Raw genomic sequence first — 18,938 nt, forward strand, 5'->3', positions numbered from 1 at the left:
AAGTTTGGGGTGTAGTTTGATTGCTTGTTGAGCTCAAATAATAACTATTCACTGGAAACTGCAGACAGTTAGCCTGGGTGAACCCAGATGAACCTGTTAGCAAATTTGAATTTACTCTGCAGGTCCGTCTGGAAAGGATCCCATTGATGCAGCAGTGACATTAAACTGAATTGGGTGCATTCAACTCTTCTTGTACCGTATGTACACACCGCTACCGACTTGGGCTGCAAAAGAAGCTCCGGTCGCCCAGTTTTGGCCGCTTGAACCTAGTAGCACCTAGGAAATATTCCAGCTGGAATGTTCAGTTACATGTTAGATTTTAAAAGACCTGCTACAGTAGGATAACGTATCCCTACACAAATTAACCTAATTTGATATTAAACACTACTTTATCAAGAAGCGGTAAAAATATGAAATTGGGCTTGCCTCAGTTTTGAATGTTGGTCAAAGACAGCATCTAGCAACTACCTCGGAAAGTATGGCCTGTATATCGCTAATATCCATAACTTAATAATGTATCTTTATTCAGCATATTAAAAAAACATTTTGGACACCATGTAGACCTTGAACAAGTACTACGTTTCTGCAAACACTAACTTGACCTCAGTAAACAGAACAAATGTTTCATAGGAACCATACAGTCTGAAGTTCATATAGATTTTACTCTCTCAACTGTTTACACCTCATTTTGAATTGGTTGCTGGTTGTTTGCAGTTGAACTGCTCATTACCATAAATTTAACCAAGTTTCAACTTTCTGCTTGACGCTCTGGTTGCTCAAAACGCCCAATTCGTAACGCCGACAGATTTGCAGCTTCTTGCCGTACAGAGAAGCTGGCTTCCATTGAAAATAAATGACTTGTAATTTTACAGCTCAAATCGGCGGCGGTGTGTACATACTAGGGCTGTCACTTTTATGAAAAAATCCTGTTTTTTTGAGACATAAGTGTTCATGGAATCGATTGTAAAATCGATTTTCTATGTCTAAAGACGTTTCCATTTTCAAATATACAGTAGGCCAATCCACGGGCAACTAATAGGCATTAGGACGAGGGCGCTTGAAGACGCACAAGCTAGCAATATTTCTGATGAAAGTGCAACATTCTCGAAAAAAAAGAGCAGAGTGGACTGCCATAACATCAGTGAAAAACATTACTGCAGGCTTCAACGTGGCTGTGTTTATGATTAAAACTGTCAAACTCACGACTGCACAGTTTGCATGCCGCCTTGTCCTTCTCCTTCTCCATAGTTTGATCTACCTAAAACCCGAAGTGCTTCCATATCGAACTCCTCAAGCTATTAGGGCTTATCACTCGTCTCTCTCATGATCGCGTTGTCCTCCATTTTTTTGGCAAAACACCAGCAGCACAGCAGCCGATTGAAACGGCTGTTTCCTGTGCGTAAAATTGGTGGGAATTTTCTGTTTAGCTTTCGCAATGCCTACTGCACTTTCGGAATTCTTTATTTTCTTTTTCTGCTTGTTTGTGGGTTTTGTCACATCTATTTTTTTTATTTGTTTGTGTACATATTTGGTTAAAATCGATTCCCTATTTTAGTTTTCGAAACTTGTGTTGGTTGGTCCAATCGATTGTGCAATCGATTTTCGAACGTAAAGTGACAGCCCTAGTACATACCATTAGCAAATCACTTCAAAAGTGCAGCAAACACATCTTTCTTGTAAGTGAAGGTTTTAAATACAGTTGCTTACTCAATTCCAAAGAAAATACAGATTCCTGGGTTTTTGGTGATTCAGAAACGGACGTCAATGGGATGCTTTCCAGATGGGCAAATCCAAATTTGCTAACAGGTTCGTCTGATTTCACCTCGGCTAGCAGACCGTGCCTTTACAGTTGAAATATGCATGGATGGCTAATTGTTGCCTAGGTTCATTACTTTGTATTCTTGATTAAAATAAACTTGCAAACTTATATGGATGCATTAGGACAAGCACACCAAGTTTCATTTGTGCCAGTGGTCCAACATCCTGGGAATTGTAACTGCACTTTGGTTCAAAGAACTAAACTAAACATCTAACAACCGGCTAACCGCTGATCCTCAATTAACTGGTCTTGGATATATGTTAAGCTATACACAAAGTACGGTGCCCAGGGCAGTTATTGTCTCACTGAACAAACCAGTATGTAAATGAAAAGTTTTTGTTTGATCAAAAAAAAAAGACAGATGACTAGGATAATGAAAATACCTAATGAGTTCCAATTGTGCAAGCTCCTGGTTGGCTTGAAAGATGGGCTTCTTGATGAATAATTCCCCAAGTATGCATCTACATGGTTGAAAAACAGGTCAAAGACAAAGAGGGTATCAAAAGTATAATTATGATCTGTATTAACAACACATTCTACAATATGGACTACAGCAATAACAGTTCCACATTCAATAGGTGTATCTTACCCACAACTCCATACATCAATGGCTGGTGTGTATCGCTCCTCCCCAAGCAGAAGCTCTGGAGGTCTATACCAGAGAGTTATCACCTTATTGGTGTATGGTCGGCTAAGGAAAACAAAGGAAAAAGCAATCAAATACTGTTCTGTGGTTCTACTGGAAAATTGTAGGTCATACTGCCACAACATACAGAGGCATCTTCAACAAATTTGAATGTCACTATATAATGATGTAAATGAAAAAAATTACAAGCGACCACCTGAAGTGGAGTACAGTAAGATACTCTATATTTAGGGGTCACTTTAAACATTATGATGGAATGTAAATTGAACATATTGTTTCCATCCATGTTTATGTACAGTGGGCAGTGCTTCGACTTGGCCAGCTTCCCTCGCGGTCCGCGCGCGGGATCACGCGACTTTAATTTGTATTTTTCCAGTGACGCTGCAACGACGCTGCAACAACCGGCAGAGGTCTCAAGTGAGCAGGGTGTCTCATAAAAAGAAATGGAGCTGGAAAACCCTACACAGACTTTAGCAGACTGGTTTAGAAATAATTTAATAGCCAGAAATATGCCTGCCCTGCCCTAATAAAGAAATATTTGGTTAACGGCGAGTAAATCCCGTTTGCAGCCATAGAAGAAACGCAGGACAAATTAAACATATTGGTTTTCTCAGAGTGCAACGATGATAGACAGACATCATTTGGACAAAATATAGAGCATATTAACCTCCGTTGCTCAGCCAAATGCCTTCCTGTTACGTCCTGTTATCACAGAGTTACAGGCGATAAACGATTTTTGATGGTCACAAGTTTACTTTATTAGCGTTTATTTTTTTGATTATTAAAGAGTGTTTTTCATTTAAAGGCATGACTTCGTGCTTATTCAGAAGAGCATTTAGTGCTCTCCCCAATCCCAGACGTTCACATTGCACGTTTGTTTGTAATGGATGCAACCGCAAGATACGCTTGTCATAGGCACCGATACATGAAAACATCGAGCACCCACGTGTGCCAGCTTACAGTCCCGGCTAAATTTACATTAATTTAAAATCAAACATCGCAGTTTATGTAAAATTCAGCATCTCTCATAATGTGATTGGATATGTTGCTGTCAATTCCCTACTTCATATACTAACCACCAATGAGAGCGTCTCTCGTATGAAAATTCCTGACACTTCCCACCTGAAGAATTAACGCAAGGCTTTGTCGGGTCTTCAGCCCCGAATGTGTAAAATGTATATAGCACTGAATATCATTTTAAAAGTAGTCTGACAAAGCTTATTGTTTTGTGACACAGCTAAACAATGGTACCTCATAGAACGTCTATAACATACAGTGATGGCCAAAAGTGTTGGCACCCATGCTAAAGTTGACTGAAAAGAGGAATATAAAATCATCTTTTGGAAATTGATCTTAATGCCTTAAGTGAAAAATTAGGAAATATCTAACCTTTAAGGACACCAATTTTCTTAGTGAATGAATAATGTATCATAAATAAATAAATGTTCTTCCTTAAAATACAGGGGTCATAAGTATTGACACCCCTATGTTAAATTCCCATAGAGACAGGCAGAGGCCAGTTATTTCATGGATCCAGAATACTGTGCATCCTGATAAAGTTACCTTGGCCTTTGGAATTAAAATAGCCCCACATCATCACATACCCTTCACCATACCTAGAGATTGGCATGGGTGTTATTTCAGTTAGCCTATTAGCTGGTTTGATGCTCATTGAGCTCAAAGTTGGATGCTCAAGAACTCACGCAAATCTAGCCTACAACACGCAGACAGCTTTATGCACAGGGGAGAGAGCGCTTGCGCGCGTGCACTGTGCTTTATGATTGTTGCCTTCTGATGGTATCTTGCTAATTCACTGAACTGCATTAGGTGACACAAATGGTATTGCCTTTATCTTATAACTCCTTGTCTGAGCGACTACCAGGCCTGTGGTTTTTAAAAGTCAGATGTTCCCTGACAAAGAAATTCGAAAATTAAGAATGTTTATTGACTTGAAAAATACACTAATTTTTGCAAACTCCCTTCATTCAACCCTTGAAGACATCGCGGTCTGGTTCGCTATGTAGATCGTTTCTCGTACCATTTAATTTCTCAGAATTTAGGTCTACTAGGCCTACAATAACGTCATCACCAAATACATCTTTTATTTTTAGTTGATCAACCACAAAGAGTAGCATAGGCCTACTGTGCACAGTGCACTGACGACTGTAGCAGCCCAAGGTAACCAGTAGGGGTGTGAATCTCTCATGTAAAAGACGATACGATTCACATCTAGATACATGGGCACGATTCGATACAAGAAAAGATACATGTTCATAAAAAACGATTCAGTACGATTCGATGCGATTCGATGCAGTTGAAGAATGGAAAGCATTCTGAAAGATTTTTTATCATTTGCTTAAGGTGCACATTCATTTTAGCCTATATTATCAATTATCATGGTCATGTCAATTAGGCAAAAACAAATGTGTGAATATGATTATCTAAACTGAGGTTTGTATCATATATTGTATTGAAATGAAAAAAGAATAGTCTACATTTCAGCCAAACAAAGCAGCCAAATAGAACATAAAAATACATTTTTATAGACTTAATAGATTTTATAGAGTTATATCTGATTGTTTTCAAGGAGCTGTAGCCTATTGTTGAGGTAAGACAATACCGAAATAAAATAAAACGGTGCCTAAGACAATCTTGGCCTTTTCTCATAGCCTACAAGAACAAAATAGGCCTACATATCAATGAACTGGACCTATTTTGTTCCAAGTCTGAGTGAATATGAACAAAATAATAATAATAATAATAATTTGTACATATTTTTAGCAGCAAGGGCCAAATTATTCTTTAACATTAAGGAAATCCCTTCATCAAACGTAAGGCTACTCTACAGACTATCGTTGCCGTTTAGGAATGCTATAGTAAGTGTTTAATTTCGCGCTGGATTTTGACAAACAAAAGAGTAAAATCTGTCAAACACCGACAGAGTGCGAGTTGTCACGTGCTTAAGTTGCAGTAAATGTATGGGTAATGAAGTCCTTTGTCTACTTTGGGCAATGAGTGTAGCCCAAAACGAACTTCATTACCCACAAATCCGATTTGTATGTGTAGGGTGTATTTCATACACAATCTGGCAACCTGAATGGACTAATGATTTTAAAATGTTTTCCGGGAGAAATAACAAAACGGGAGGGTGCTGGGAGATGACCTTGAAATACAGGAGAAACCCGGGAAAAACGGGAGTGTTGACAGGTATGGAATATCCCCTCTAGAATAAACACATGTATTCGAATATATTGGAATATCTAGGCTATATTATTTGCGCATTATGTCAGTGACGCGCATTATGTCATCTGTTTTTAACTTGTTGTATGGTTATTGCTTGACAGGGGGGATCCCAAGCAGCTTTCAGCCATAAGGCCCCCCCCGCTACCACAGCTGTGGATAGTGTGGCATGCTCACGCTTTATGTCTCCTTCTTGCAAACTAGGCCTATAGCCCAACCATTTACGTCTTCAAAAAATAACAACTTGCCAGATATGCCTTCATATCTTTGGGCTTCATTCAGCATTTTGTTCTTCCACTGGAAATTACTCTTCTACATTTGCTGCCTGCTGCATCCTTTCTGTTTGTATTGTTTAGAAAATGTTTGATGTCTTGAGTTAATGCATTAAACATTGTTTGCTGGTAACCAGCCACAAATAGCCTACAGATTCTTGCGTGCGTACAGTCTCTATTCTCTCCAAAATAGCCCGTTCTATAGGCTGGCCAAGTGCGTAATTCTGCGGCATAAAGCAGATGTATTTGTTTATTGTAAAGAAAAATAAAAATAACCTGTCAAGCAGTCAATTGACTACATTGCAGTCAATAAGTAGGGCAAATTACGAAACCAAAACGTGGGTCATAGTTGTCTAAGCCTCTGCTGTGAGGCCAAACCCATGAACAAAGACGCATTGATATCTGCAATAGTTTTTTTTTGGCGAAACAAGCTCACAGACGAACGATAGCACTGAAGGGAGAGGCAACTGGCATGTGATCTCCCCACGGGCCAATGGATGTACAAGTTTTCTCCTGTGCCTACGATATTTAATCCAGTATTTTGTCAAGTTGCAAAATGCTATTCGTTTTAACGAATTTTTATGATAGTACCCTATACAAAAAGTACTTCATACTATCTTAATTGCTTTATACTCAATACTTGACCAATGGCTATTGCATCTGTCTATTGAAAGTGAGAATGTGGCATGTGATCTACTGTGTAGGCTTCATAAAATAAAATAAACAGATTGCTAATGGCCTACAAGCTGATCTGGGGTGCGTTTCCCGTACAACTACGGAGGTTAGCTTTTTACTAACAGGATGCATCGTTCAACTAACCAACATGTAAGTTACGACTGTTTCCCAAAACTGTCGTACTTACATAGTACTGTAAGTTTGGACCATGATAGTTTCCAAACTTCAGTAGTCTGGACTAAGGTGGTTAATGACGTTTAGTAGCACGTGAACGGGCACCTGCACATATACTTCTGTGGCGCATTGCGTTAAGGCCGGCAGATGACAGCTGCGTTGCACAGCAGTTACCAGTCCCCTGTCCAAGAGTTCAAATCTGGATTAAGATTTTGACAACAATATTGACATCGTTGTTTACCTAAGTTTATCTTTTGTGCAGATCATATTATCAAAATCAGAATCAGCCTTCTTGGCTTTGTTTGCGTAAACTAACAAGGACCCCCCCCCCTCCATGAAAATCTAAGGGTACATACCTAAAAGAAACCTAAATATATTCATAATTATTCATTTGCAAACAAATAACTGGCGTCAGTGACGTCTTTGACATGAAGATCCCTGGAACTATGCTTCTACTAGCGTACCACAGGTCGAGAGGTGTAGTTGTAACTACACAACTTTACGATAGTGGTTGCGAACGTTCGTTGCTACTATGGTTTTGGGAAACACTAACGTAGTGTAACGATGCATTGGACTATGTAAGTTCCAAATATGAATGTAATTCTGCGGCATAAAGCAGATGTATTTGTTTATTGTACAGAAAAATAAAAATGACATGTCAAGCAGTCAATTGACTACATTGCAGTCAAGAAGTAGGGCAAATTAATTTACGAAACCAAAACGTGGGTCATAGTTGTCTAAGCCTCTATAGCGTAGCCTGTTAAAAACGTCGCAGAAGCCTACCCAAGGCTACAGATTAATTCTGAACAGTTATTTCTCTACTGGCTCAATTATCACACCACTGTTTTGATTTGCGTAGTTGCGTTAACCCAACACTGACAATAATGTAGACAGCAAATTTCGATTTCCGTTACCACCGTGTAGTCAAGCCTTAAGCCATACCCAAGTAGCCTAAATCGAGGTAAATCGAGCTTTTTCAGAAGGGGCGGCAGGCAGAGCGATGTACAGTGGCAGAGCGACGCACAGTGGCTGAAAGTGGTACTAAAGCTTCACGCAGCTTCACGCCTCGTAATGCGCGACTGAAGTGGCCATTTGAAAGCGATGCCCACTGTATGTAGCCCTACATTTGAATGTTTATCTTAAGGAAGAATATTAGACTCAAATGTTTTGTACGTGTGTATCACGTTTTGAAACTGTAGAAATTATTTGTAACTGTAAAAATTATCTGTACATGTAATTGTCAATATTACAAATATGCCCTACACTTACAAATCTATTCTACGGGTACGGATCAGTTTTACAGCTACAAATCATCCTACAGTTAAAAATATTTTACCATTACAAATATATTCTACAATTACAAATCAATATTCTACGCACAAAAAGATGTCCTACAGTTACAAATCTTTTCTGCAGGTGCACAGACTTGTCAGTTGACACGCTAAGTTTTGAATGCAATGAAAGTGCAGAAGTGTGGTTATATGGGGGAACGAAGGCCAAGGCCAGTGCCCTGCTGTGTTCCTGGATTAAATTGCACTAAAACAGTGAGTCACCACACTCACCAAACTTGAAGGACTGAATGCTCAAATTTTTCACAAACGTGGACAGTTCAGGGATTTGCTGATACAAAACATTTGGATAGTTATGCATTGTTATAATCATCCAAGTTGTGCCTTAAAGGAACCATATGTCAGATTGTGGCCAAAACTGGTACTGCAATCACTTTCAAATTACTGTAGAGCGGTGTATCCCCTCCCTGTCCCCCGTGACTCGAGGTTGCCAACCCAGATGCCAAAACACTACTGACTTTGTGATAAGTAGATAGGTAGAGGGTGGCGCATCAGGCCAAAACACAACATGACATGACAAAACACAACATCAACATCAGTTGAGGGCTGCAACTTCACTTTTTTTAAATGACAATATCCTGGCCGGACTACGGTTGTCAGTGATATTTGAAATGAACATGATTTCTTAATCTCTAGTGACATATGAGGGCCATTTTATGATTAATTGAAATACATTTCTGACATACGATTCCTTTAACTAAAAATATGTTAAATAATGTTCTTGTTTATATGTTGTTGTTTTCACCATTCTAACTGTATCTTTGGATGGTAACATTGTTAATGAATGTTTCAGACCATGATGCTTTCCTTTTCTGGCCGCTAATGACGTCTTCAATGACATTTGCCTTTCGACTATACATTCCCACTTGGATAGCTATTACAACGTTTTTATTTTAGCGATTTGGCGATTGATTAAAACAATAGCACGTTACAAATAACCACATTTAAGGTCTATTTTAAATGGTAATTAGTTACATGGTCCAAAATAAATCCCACTGTTTCCCCAAACTCATCATTCATTCTTAGGCTACTTTACTTTTATGAAACAAGTGTCTATTTTTAGTATCATAGACTTTTCTGCATATGTATTACATTAAGCAAAACATCCAGACTTTCCAAAAATTAGCACTTCTGGAAAACAGTATTTCATAATTAGGCCTACATATTTTCCCTGACTTCCCAGACCTAAATTTACATTAATTTACATAACATTTATTAATTTAGCAGACACTTTTATCCAAAGTGACTTACATATGTCAATTATATTACAGAGTCCATTGTCCCTGAAGCAATTTGGGGTTTCGCCTTGCTCAAGTGTACAATGATGGAAGCCAAGAATTGAACCCACAACTTTTCTGGCTACTGCATGCTAGTCTAGCTCCTTAGGACAGACCACCCCTAAAATGTCAGAACAGCTTTTATAGCACAACATTGCCGGTTAAAATGCTAGATAACCTAGAAACTAGAAGGGAGAGCATTGCAGCACTTAGGAGCGCTTTAAAACTCACAGAAGAAAGTAGTAGCGTTTGTGATGCAGTCGGCTCGTAAAATTAAATGAGAATCGAAGTCATTTAAAAATTAAATCGCGCACAGGGGTGAATCGCGATCGCGATTTTATAACGATTTATCGTGCAGGCTTAATGCCAGGAACCAATTTGAACACCAGAAGCATGTATGCTTCTGGAAAATCACCCTAAACCCTAAATTCCACATATATGTTGCCAAATGTTCTTTTTCTTACATTACATAGATGGTGATACCATAAGGAACAATAATAAACCATACAAAGAGTTTGCACTAATATTTAACCTCATACGAATGGCCTTGCACCTTCGGTGCTCGGGCCCTAATAATTATACTTCCAAAAACAATTAAGCCTTGCACCCTTCGGTGCCCGAGTAGGGCTGTCAAGCGATTAAAAATATTAATCTAATTAATTACATACTCTGTGATTAATATAAATATTTTTACAAATATTTCAATTAAAAATTTGGCAGAGTAGTGATTCAATGAAAAGTCAAACCAACATTATAGACTTTAAAGCAATCAGTTTCAGGTATTTTTGTCATCTTTATCGCTCCACATAGAGTCGCAATATCTATATTTTACTTTGCCTTTCTAAATAGCCTTCTACTCATTGCTTGTACCCCTTGTACACAATGAAAATGCTTTTGTTGTGGAGGTGAAGGACTAACTGCAGGCTAATGTTTCAGGATTCTCGCGAGATGTTTTTTTAGCATGGTAAATGCAAATTACTGAAGTTTCCACTAACTGTTGACGTGTGCAGTACCCTAACACGAGGTAATGCAGTCAATCTAGGGAGTTCATCAGTTAGTTAGTCGGTCATATGTAGCCTAAACAATACATTTGCAAAGTTAACAAAGTTAACGATTATAATAAATAACGCTAGCGGCTAGCGTTATTTATTATAATCAAGGGGTGTTCTAACTTGTAGCTTTCCTCCACGTTGTTTTGCATTAAGGTGATACTTCGGACTTGACGAACTCCTATGTTAGGGAAATTCCTTACTGCAGAAATCACAGAGCACATGCTCTTGTCAACAGTTCCATCTGGGCATTTTTCTAAATGTAAGCTAAATGTTCCATTCACTGGACTAAGCAGTGTTTTTTTATCATCTTCCTCCTTCAGTCACTGTAGTCAAAACTGCACTTGGTCAAAGGTCACTACGAAATGTGATTAATCAGCGTTACTTTTTAACACTTTATTCTTTCTGTAATTAATTAATTGAAATTGACATATTATTTTGACAGCCCTAATAATAACCCTTACAGAAACAATAGGGCTTTCCCACCATCCGGTGTTCGGGCCCTAAAAATATATGTCTTACATATTCACCTTATTCCGCGCGCAAACATGAGGGGCGCTAGCTTTGCCCACATTGTCTACGAACTTCCGATTGAGCAGTACATCCATTGCGATACATTGAGATAGCAGAGCTCTATCGAGATGACTGGCATCATATGTTATGGGTCATCCTAAAGTTAGGAACGTTTATTTAGGATTTTGGTGACTTAAGACATTTCTGTTATACAACTTTCCTATCTGAAGTTAGGAAAACACTGACTTTGGAGCAGCTGTTCTGTAATGACTTTCTAAACTAGTTACCAAACAGATAAGGATTTGCGAGTTTCTCCATACGATACAGCGGCCACTGCCGCATCGTCTACCCACTCCGTAGGGGTGAATAGCCTTGGGTAGCGAAGTACAATATTGAAATCTGACCTACTGATGGCATTTGTCGTTTTCCTCCCAAGTTAGCCTCTCTATCCTCTTCTGCCATGTTATCCCAATGAAGCTAACTAGACATAGCTAGCCGACCGGAAGTTTAAAGAAAACGTGGAATTTTAAAAAATGGGCGGGGCTGAATAAGGTGAATAGCACCTTTAGATTTCTTATGTTATACCAATACTTTTCCATGTAGAAGGTTATTGAATAGACAGATATTAAAGTTACTCTCACCTTTCTTCAGAGTTGTAGAGCCTGGCCAAACCAAAATCAGCCAGTTTAATCTGCCCCCTGAAAGACAGAAACACAAATTATACATATTTTATCTATTACATCCTTTACAGTGTACTTCATGATCTTGTGGCACAAAAGGGCTTGTTGTGTGGTTCTGTTATATAGTCCAGGTATACAAAATATACACACCAATGTAATCTGGAAACAGCCATTTGGTATAAATTTTACTATTAACAAGTTTCACCACACATACAATGATTATCTTAAATGAATAAATGGGTAAATAATACACTAAAATATCAATGTGTCAAGATTAATTTTATTTTTTAGCTACATTTTTTTCCCTTTATTGGACAGGACAGTGAAGAGTGGACAGGAAGTCCAGTCCAGGAAGTGGGAGAGAGGGACAGGGAATGGGCTCAGGAAATGACCTGGGCCTGTATGTGGTGCTGGGCGGTGACACTGCTACTGCACTATGGCTTAGCGACTTACAATATAACAATACAATACTTAATAAAAAAGTTGGTAACTTGGACTACATTTAAGGAAAATAGGATAACACTTAATTTTACGGGGTCCTTATATTGTCCATACATCATGCATTTGTGTGTACCTACAGACCATTAGTACATGTAATAAGAAGTGCTTGTTACAATACTTTGCCAAAGTGTCATCACTCTTTTGGGAAGGAAAAAAAGCTATGGGGTGAAGTTTGGGACTCTCAAAAGGTTCTCAAAAAATGAGCTTTTGGAGTTTCCAGCTAAAACAGCTGTTCCAACAGATTAACATCCAGCTTGACTCAGCTTCACTAACCCCAACTGGATCGTCACATAACCTGGGCGTCGTAATTGATGACCAACTTAACTTCTCTGAGCCTGTACTGAATTGCAAAATCATGTCGGTTTATCCTTTACAGCACAAAGAAGACCTGAAAATGACCTGGGCCTGTATGTGGACCTTATCTGACACAAGATTCCACATAACTTCTTGTCTAGGGGCATGGTCATCTCCAAGCTGGACTATTGTAATTCAATGTGTTATTATTGTTGCTATTGTATTGTAATGTTTAGTAAGAACGTTACAACTGATTCAGAATGCTGCAGCACGCCTGGTCTTCAATCAGCCAGAGTTACACATGTAACGTCTCAACTAGTTTTCTCCACTGGCTCCCTATAGTGGAATTAAATTTAAATCTCTCACTTTGGCCTATAGGACACTGACTAGATCTGCTCCCTGCTACCTTAATTCAATGATCAAGATATATCCCGAACAGCCCACTGCGGTCTTCTGATGAGCGTCTGTTGTGTCCACCAACCATAAACGCTAGGTTAAATTCAAGACTCTTTTCCTCAGTGGTTCCTTGTTGGTGGAATGAGTTGCCCCAGTGCTCTCCGTTCCTGTGATAGTTTTGGGTTTTTTAAGAGGGGTCTAAAGGCATATCTGTTCAACATGCAGTTATTTATGGTTTGTATATTATAGTAGTTATTTATTTTCATTAGGTTATTGATTGAATTGATATTGTTGTTTATTATTGCTATTCTCCTTAATTTAGTCTTACCAACTTTTTAAATTGTTTACTGTAAATGTAACTTTGTATTGTTGTTATGTGTCGCTTTGGACAAAAGCATCTGCTAAATACCATAACCATAACAATGTACTTCATTACGTAGATACACTGGAACAAGGACCCTGTAAAAAAGTGTTACTGAAAATGGCAATAATAACATTAAAATGTTTTAAGTATTATCAAACAAAACAGAGAGCTAGCTTGCCTTTCCCTCCCCCTACCTCCCGCGCAATTGAAACGGTCATGAACGTGCATCTCATCGATGATTGGCTGGAACACAGTTTGTTATGTTTCATGCTCCAGGAGCCTGGGCTGTCCACAGGGACCGTGTTTATTTACAACGCATTCAGGGGACAGGCAGTTAGTGGATCACGAGATGTTTGCTGTATGTGACAAAAAAATGTTATAGCTTAGAAACCGCATAACAAGATTTCGAGAACCTTTGATTAATTAAGTGTAAGCTGAACAGATTCGCTTTAGACCCCTCTTGAAAGACCCCAAACTATTGCAGGAACTCAGAGGACTGGGCAACTCATTCCAGGAACCACTGAGAAGAGGAATCTTGAATTTAACCTTGCGTTCATGGCTGTTCGACACAACAAATCCTCATCAGAAGACTGCAGTGGGCGATTGGGGTGTCCTATGGGCCAAAGTGAGGGATTTAAATGTAATTCTGGTCACTATAGGAAGCCAATGAAGAATAACTAGGAGAAGAGTTACACGTGTCCTCTTTGGCTGATTGAAGATCAGGGGGCCTCTTGTACAAAGCTTGCGTACGCACAAAAATGTTGCGTACGCCATCTTTCACGCTCGGATGTATCAAGAGTAAATGAGCGTGACAATGTGCGTTCCTCCTGGGAACTTTATGTGTGGCGTACGCACATTTCCAATGTGTATCGTCAGTTGGCGACACTTCAAGGCAATGCAGCGCAACAACATTAGGCCTAGTTGATCACAAGTCTAGGCCTTTATTTGCACAGGATATTGTGAAATGTGGGCTATTAAAAATCAGTGTTTCCTCTACGTTGATTTAAGAGCGCAGGCCCGCTACGGTAAAATGAATGACGCCACTGTATCAGAATTAGTGCAGACGCACAATGTATAGTCGCAGACTGGTTGCCTTTTAAATGATCCTGCCGACGTATCCGACCATCCAGTTTCACTTCACATAGTGTTGATGCAGCCTAGTTTATTGTAAAAACATTAACTTTCTTCCGCAGTGTTTCCTCTTCATTTTCTAGTCCACTACTTGAGAATTAGGGCAGGCGCACAATATTGTCTGGGTTAATGGTAGGCTATAATTTCCCTCCGCTGGCTGGTGCTCACAGCAGTTCATAGCAGTTAAACAATAGTCAGCCATACTAATCAGAGGTATCTGTCCATTTTAATTCCATAAATATTGTTTTTATGAACTACGTTAGTGGCATGCACTTTCAAGAGCTTCCATTTACGGCGCCATAGGCTACTGCGGTGCGGGAGGTCTGTCAACGTCGCAAAAACCACGCAATTCCCGCAAAACTTGGTGGAAAGGTGGAGCAGATCCGACTCAAAGGGAATTTCAAAGTATTTCTATATAGTAGCCTCGCTATTTTTTTACGATAGCGAAAGAAAAACTTGGAGAGTGGAGGTCTCTCTGTGTCCATTTAGTGAATGATGAATTTGTGCGTAGGCTATTGCTGATGTCATTAATAAATATATAAATAAATGCATTAATAGTCTAGTGAAGTCAGAAATGAGCCTGTCTATAGGCCTCTTGGAAATCATGTTGCATGTTACATTAAATGCGCACTCAATTGCGATTCGAAGCAAAAAGTATCACTGGTAGATAACGAAGGTAAATTGCATTATAGCAATTTTGTAAATGTGGCGACGGCACACTTGGTGGAAAACGTTTTGTATGCACTTGTGGTTAAAGTGAATCGTAGACTATAGGCGACTATCGCGAGGGGTCCTGAGACTGGCCTGCCCCCACTGCTAAAAAAAAATCTAGAGGAAACACTGAAAAATGTCATTTTCAATAACATTTAGTTATTGAAACAAAACAAGTAGGCCTATGTTTCTAGATAAATGGGCATGAGACCATTTCAGACCATGAAATCAAATATCTGAAAAACAAAGCTTTATTTGTTTGTTTGTATCACATTCATAAACAAATATTGAAATAACAAGTCATTTTTTTTATTTTTTTATTTTTGATTCTAAATTGAATATCAAATGAACGAATCATACACGGACAACCCACAAATGAGTTTTCATTCTTATCAATATTGTGGGATAGGCCATTTTGGCTTCGTGGCAGGTCTGCGCTCTCGAGTGGCCTTCTAGTTAGCATATTAAAATGATTGTGATTGAGGAGAGGGTGGAGTGTAATGCTTGTGCATGTGCGCTTACTTTCAAGTTAATTGGGATGTACAAAGAAAAGTTTGCTGCGTACGCACCGTTTCATACATCTGAATTGTTTTGTGCGTGCGCTACTTTCCAAATTTTCATGTACACAATGTTTTAATTGAGAGAAATCCCACGCAAGTCTTTGTACATGACATGAGGCCCCAGGTGTGCTGCAGCATTCTGAATCAATTGTGACAGTCTCATTACACAAGCAGGCAGGTCAGCGAACAGTGAATTACAATAGTCCAGTTGGGAGATAACTATGGCTTCTATACAAGATGTTGTGTGGAATATTGTGTCAGATAAGGTTTGATATTCCTAATGTTTTAAAGGACAAACAGACATGATTTTGCAATTTAGACCTCACTCAATTATGACGCCTCAGTTACGTGCCAATTTAGTTGGGGTCAGTGAAGATGAGTCAAGCTGAATATTAATCTGTTGGGAAACAACTTTTTTGGCTGAAAAAAACAAAAGATCCATTTTGGAGAGATTAAGCTGAAGGTGCTGATCTTTCATCCAGTCTGAAATATCCTTAAGGCATGCAGAAATCCAGACTTCCCAACCTTGAAGAATGTTTTTTGAGTAGCACCTAGAGAAAAAAAACTGCTCATGTCGGCCTTTATGCATACAGCCAACAGACATAGCCATGCACACAAGATACATTTTGGAAAGCGACCCATCCTTAAAGCAACACCAAAGAGTTTTTTGTACCTTAAAATATTGTTTCCGTTGTTCATCAACTCGAAACAGGGTGAACGGCACTTCTGCATTCGCTTCGCGGCCCTCTATCGGCTATAACCGCACTAAGTTTGCCAGACCGGGTAGCGGATCTGTAGTTCAATGGAATAAGAACTTCATAATTTCATAAAATCATGCAACATATTCTACCTTGTCTATGGACATCGTTATTTGCAAAGCCGTTGCCTGGATAAACAAATTGCGTGCATGCGACAGAGGAAAAGTTCTTTGGTGTTGCTTTAATGTCGGATATCTATGTAATTTTGGTAACACTTTATATTAAGACACACATATTCACCATTAATTAGCTGCCTACTAACATGTATATTAGCAGCATACTAGCCATTTGTTAGTCATTATAAGTCACTAATTAATACCTTATTCTGCAAGACCTTATTCTACCTTTACTAGACCCTTAATTAAGAATTTCCCCTATGTAAGCTCCTAATTACCCCTTATTCATAGTTATTAAATAAGTTGTTGCATATGAATTATGACCTAAATATGCATGGCTCAGTATGGGGCTTGTAAGGTGGTAGTACCACAAGAACAGTTATTCACTCATAATAATACTTATCAAAGATGCTCTTTTCAAATGGAACTAGACACTAAACCACAAGTGCTAATAGTGTACAAATAACTCATAATTAAGTATTTGTAATGCAGAATATGTTCCCTATTCTATCTATCAACATATTTAATTCAACTGAATTTTGGCTACAGTAGATAGAGACTTATGGACATACAGTATGTTGTTGTCAATGTGCAGTCTATCCCTTAACTCACAATAGCTTACATGTTTTGCTTTCTAATGCAAATGACTGATTTCATTTAAAGAATTTCAATTCTCAGTTTCTTTCAGATGGTGGTGTCTTTCTGCCATCTGTGAGGCTGCAATGATTACAACTAAAGCGATAGGTGCGCGATCTCCGGCTGGAAGCCTATTATTTGTTCTCGCTTGTTTTCGTGCTAATAAACCAGAACAACAATGATCTATATGCCCCAAAGATAAAACAAATTGAACACTCATCAATGAGAAGCTCAAAATATTTAGCCTAGGTCCACTTTCAGGCCTACAGGTTGGCAGGTCTGGAAATCTGATGAGAAACAGTAGTCCTCAGGTGGGAAAGACAGGTATAGTTGAGTATCATCCACATAGCAGTAACAGGCAAATTCATGGGAGCGAATGATCTCACCCAAGGTGGTGTAAATAGAGAAAAGAAAGGGACCTAATACTGATCCCTGAGGCACACAGTGGTGGTCATGAAACTTTGATACCCGTCCCTGCCAAGACATGTTAAATGAATGTCCTTTAAGGTAGGATTCAAACCAGTTAAGAGCTTTTCCAGTTCAGATAATGTAAAAAAGAAAATGTCATGGTTTACAGTATCAAAGGCTGCAGATAAGTCAAGTAGAATTAATACTGATGACTGAGCAGAGGACTTAGCTACACTCAATGCTTCAGAGACAGAAGAACAGTTTCGGTAGAATGACCACTCTTGAAGCCAGGCAGCTTAGGGTCTAGTAGGTTATTCTGATATACAGTAGTAAGTCACAGACAATGTTGGAACCATGGTTTGGTTAAATTACTAAGTAATGAAAATACTTGAGAAAAAGGCAACTTGAGATACAATTTGAGCCCAGAAATGTGTTTGGCACATAGCCTACAGGTGGATGTCAAAACAATTAGAATATTCATTTGACTTTTTATTTCAAAAAGTTAAACTTCCACATTACAAAGTCTATTCTAATATTTTGAGATACTAGAGTTTTGATTTCCACAAGCTCTGAACCGCAATCAGGATTAAAACAAAAACGGCTTGAAATTGTTCACTTTATGGGTAGTGAATCTAGAATATGTGAAGGCTTCACTTTTTGAACTGAATTATGGAAAATAATGAACTTTTCCACAATATTGTATTTTTTAGATGCACCTGTAAATGGTTAACAGAGCACATGTTACTCACTTGTTATTGAGAAGGATATTTGAGCACTTAATATCACGGTGCAAAAAGTTCTTCTTATGGCAGTAGTCAAGGCCTTCAAGAAGTTGCCTCATGAAGGATTTGATATGACTTTCATTGAAGTGTACCAAGCCAGATTCCAGAAGCCCCATAAGGTCATGGTCCATGTATTCAAACACTAAATAAAATGCCCCTGTAAAAGATTTCAGGATTAACAATAACAAAAAAAAAACACACATTTTTACTCAGTAAGGAGAAAACCTGTTTACTTTAGAGATAGCTACCAATCATTTTGGTATATATACTTACTATCGCATAAATCCAAAATTTCATCACAACCAAGTTACCAGAATCAAGAATGCATGGTAAACAATTTTGGATAAACAAAAAACAGATGTATAGGGAACACATAAGAAGTAGGGCTGTAACGATATGCGATTCGAAACCGAAATCGCGACACTCATATCCACAAACCTGTGTCGCGGTGTCAAAGAACCGCGAAACACCCTTTATAGTGTTTCACGCAGTGCTTTGCAGCTTACACGGCCGCATAAGCAATAAATATCTCCCGCTTTCCTTACAGGTAGCCTACGTTGTCCAAAAATAAATAAATAAATCATAAT

The 18,938-nt window shown here is 38.7% G+C and overlaps 1 protein-coding gene across 1 annotated transcript in view; it reads right to left on the reverse strand.

Moving 5' to 3' along the window:
* The window catches only part of cdk13 (cyclin dependent kinase 13), a 112,108-nt gene that overhangs the window by 39,589 nt on the left and 53,581 nt on the right, over positions 1–18,938 (reverse strand). Inside the window, exons 6-9 of the mRNA XM_076291096.1 lie at positions 18,319–18,508; positions 11,656–11,712; positions 2,409–2,510; positions 2,203–2,280 (exon numbers count right to left, since the gene is read on the reverse strand). Coding sequence (XP_076147211.1) covers positions 2,203–2,280; positions 2,409–2,510; positions 11,656–11,712; positions 18,319–18,508 — 427 coding nt within the window. The remainder of the gene's footprint in view (positions 1–2,202; positions 2,281–2,408; positions 2,511–11,655; positions 11,713–18,318; positions 18,509–18,938) is intronic.

The sequence above is a fragment of the Alosa pseudoharengus genome, unplaced genomic scaffold (genome assembly GCF_046254945.1).
Source record: "Alosa pseudoharengus isolate Yale_2024_CS ecotype anadromous, Long Island Sound unplaced genomic scaffold, YU_APseudo_1.1 YU_APseudo_1.1_scf_18, whole genome shotgun sequence".
Classification (NCBI taxonomy): domain Eukaryota; kingdom Metazoa; phylum Chordata; class Actinopteri; order Clupeiformes; family Clupeidae; genus Alosa; species Alosa pseudoharengus.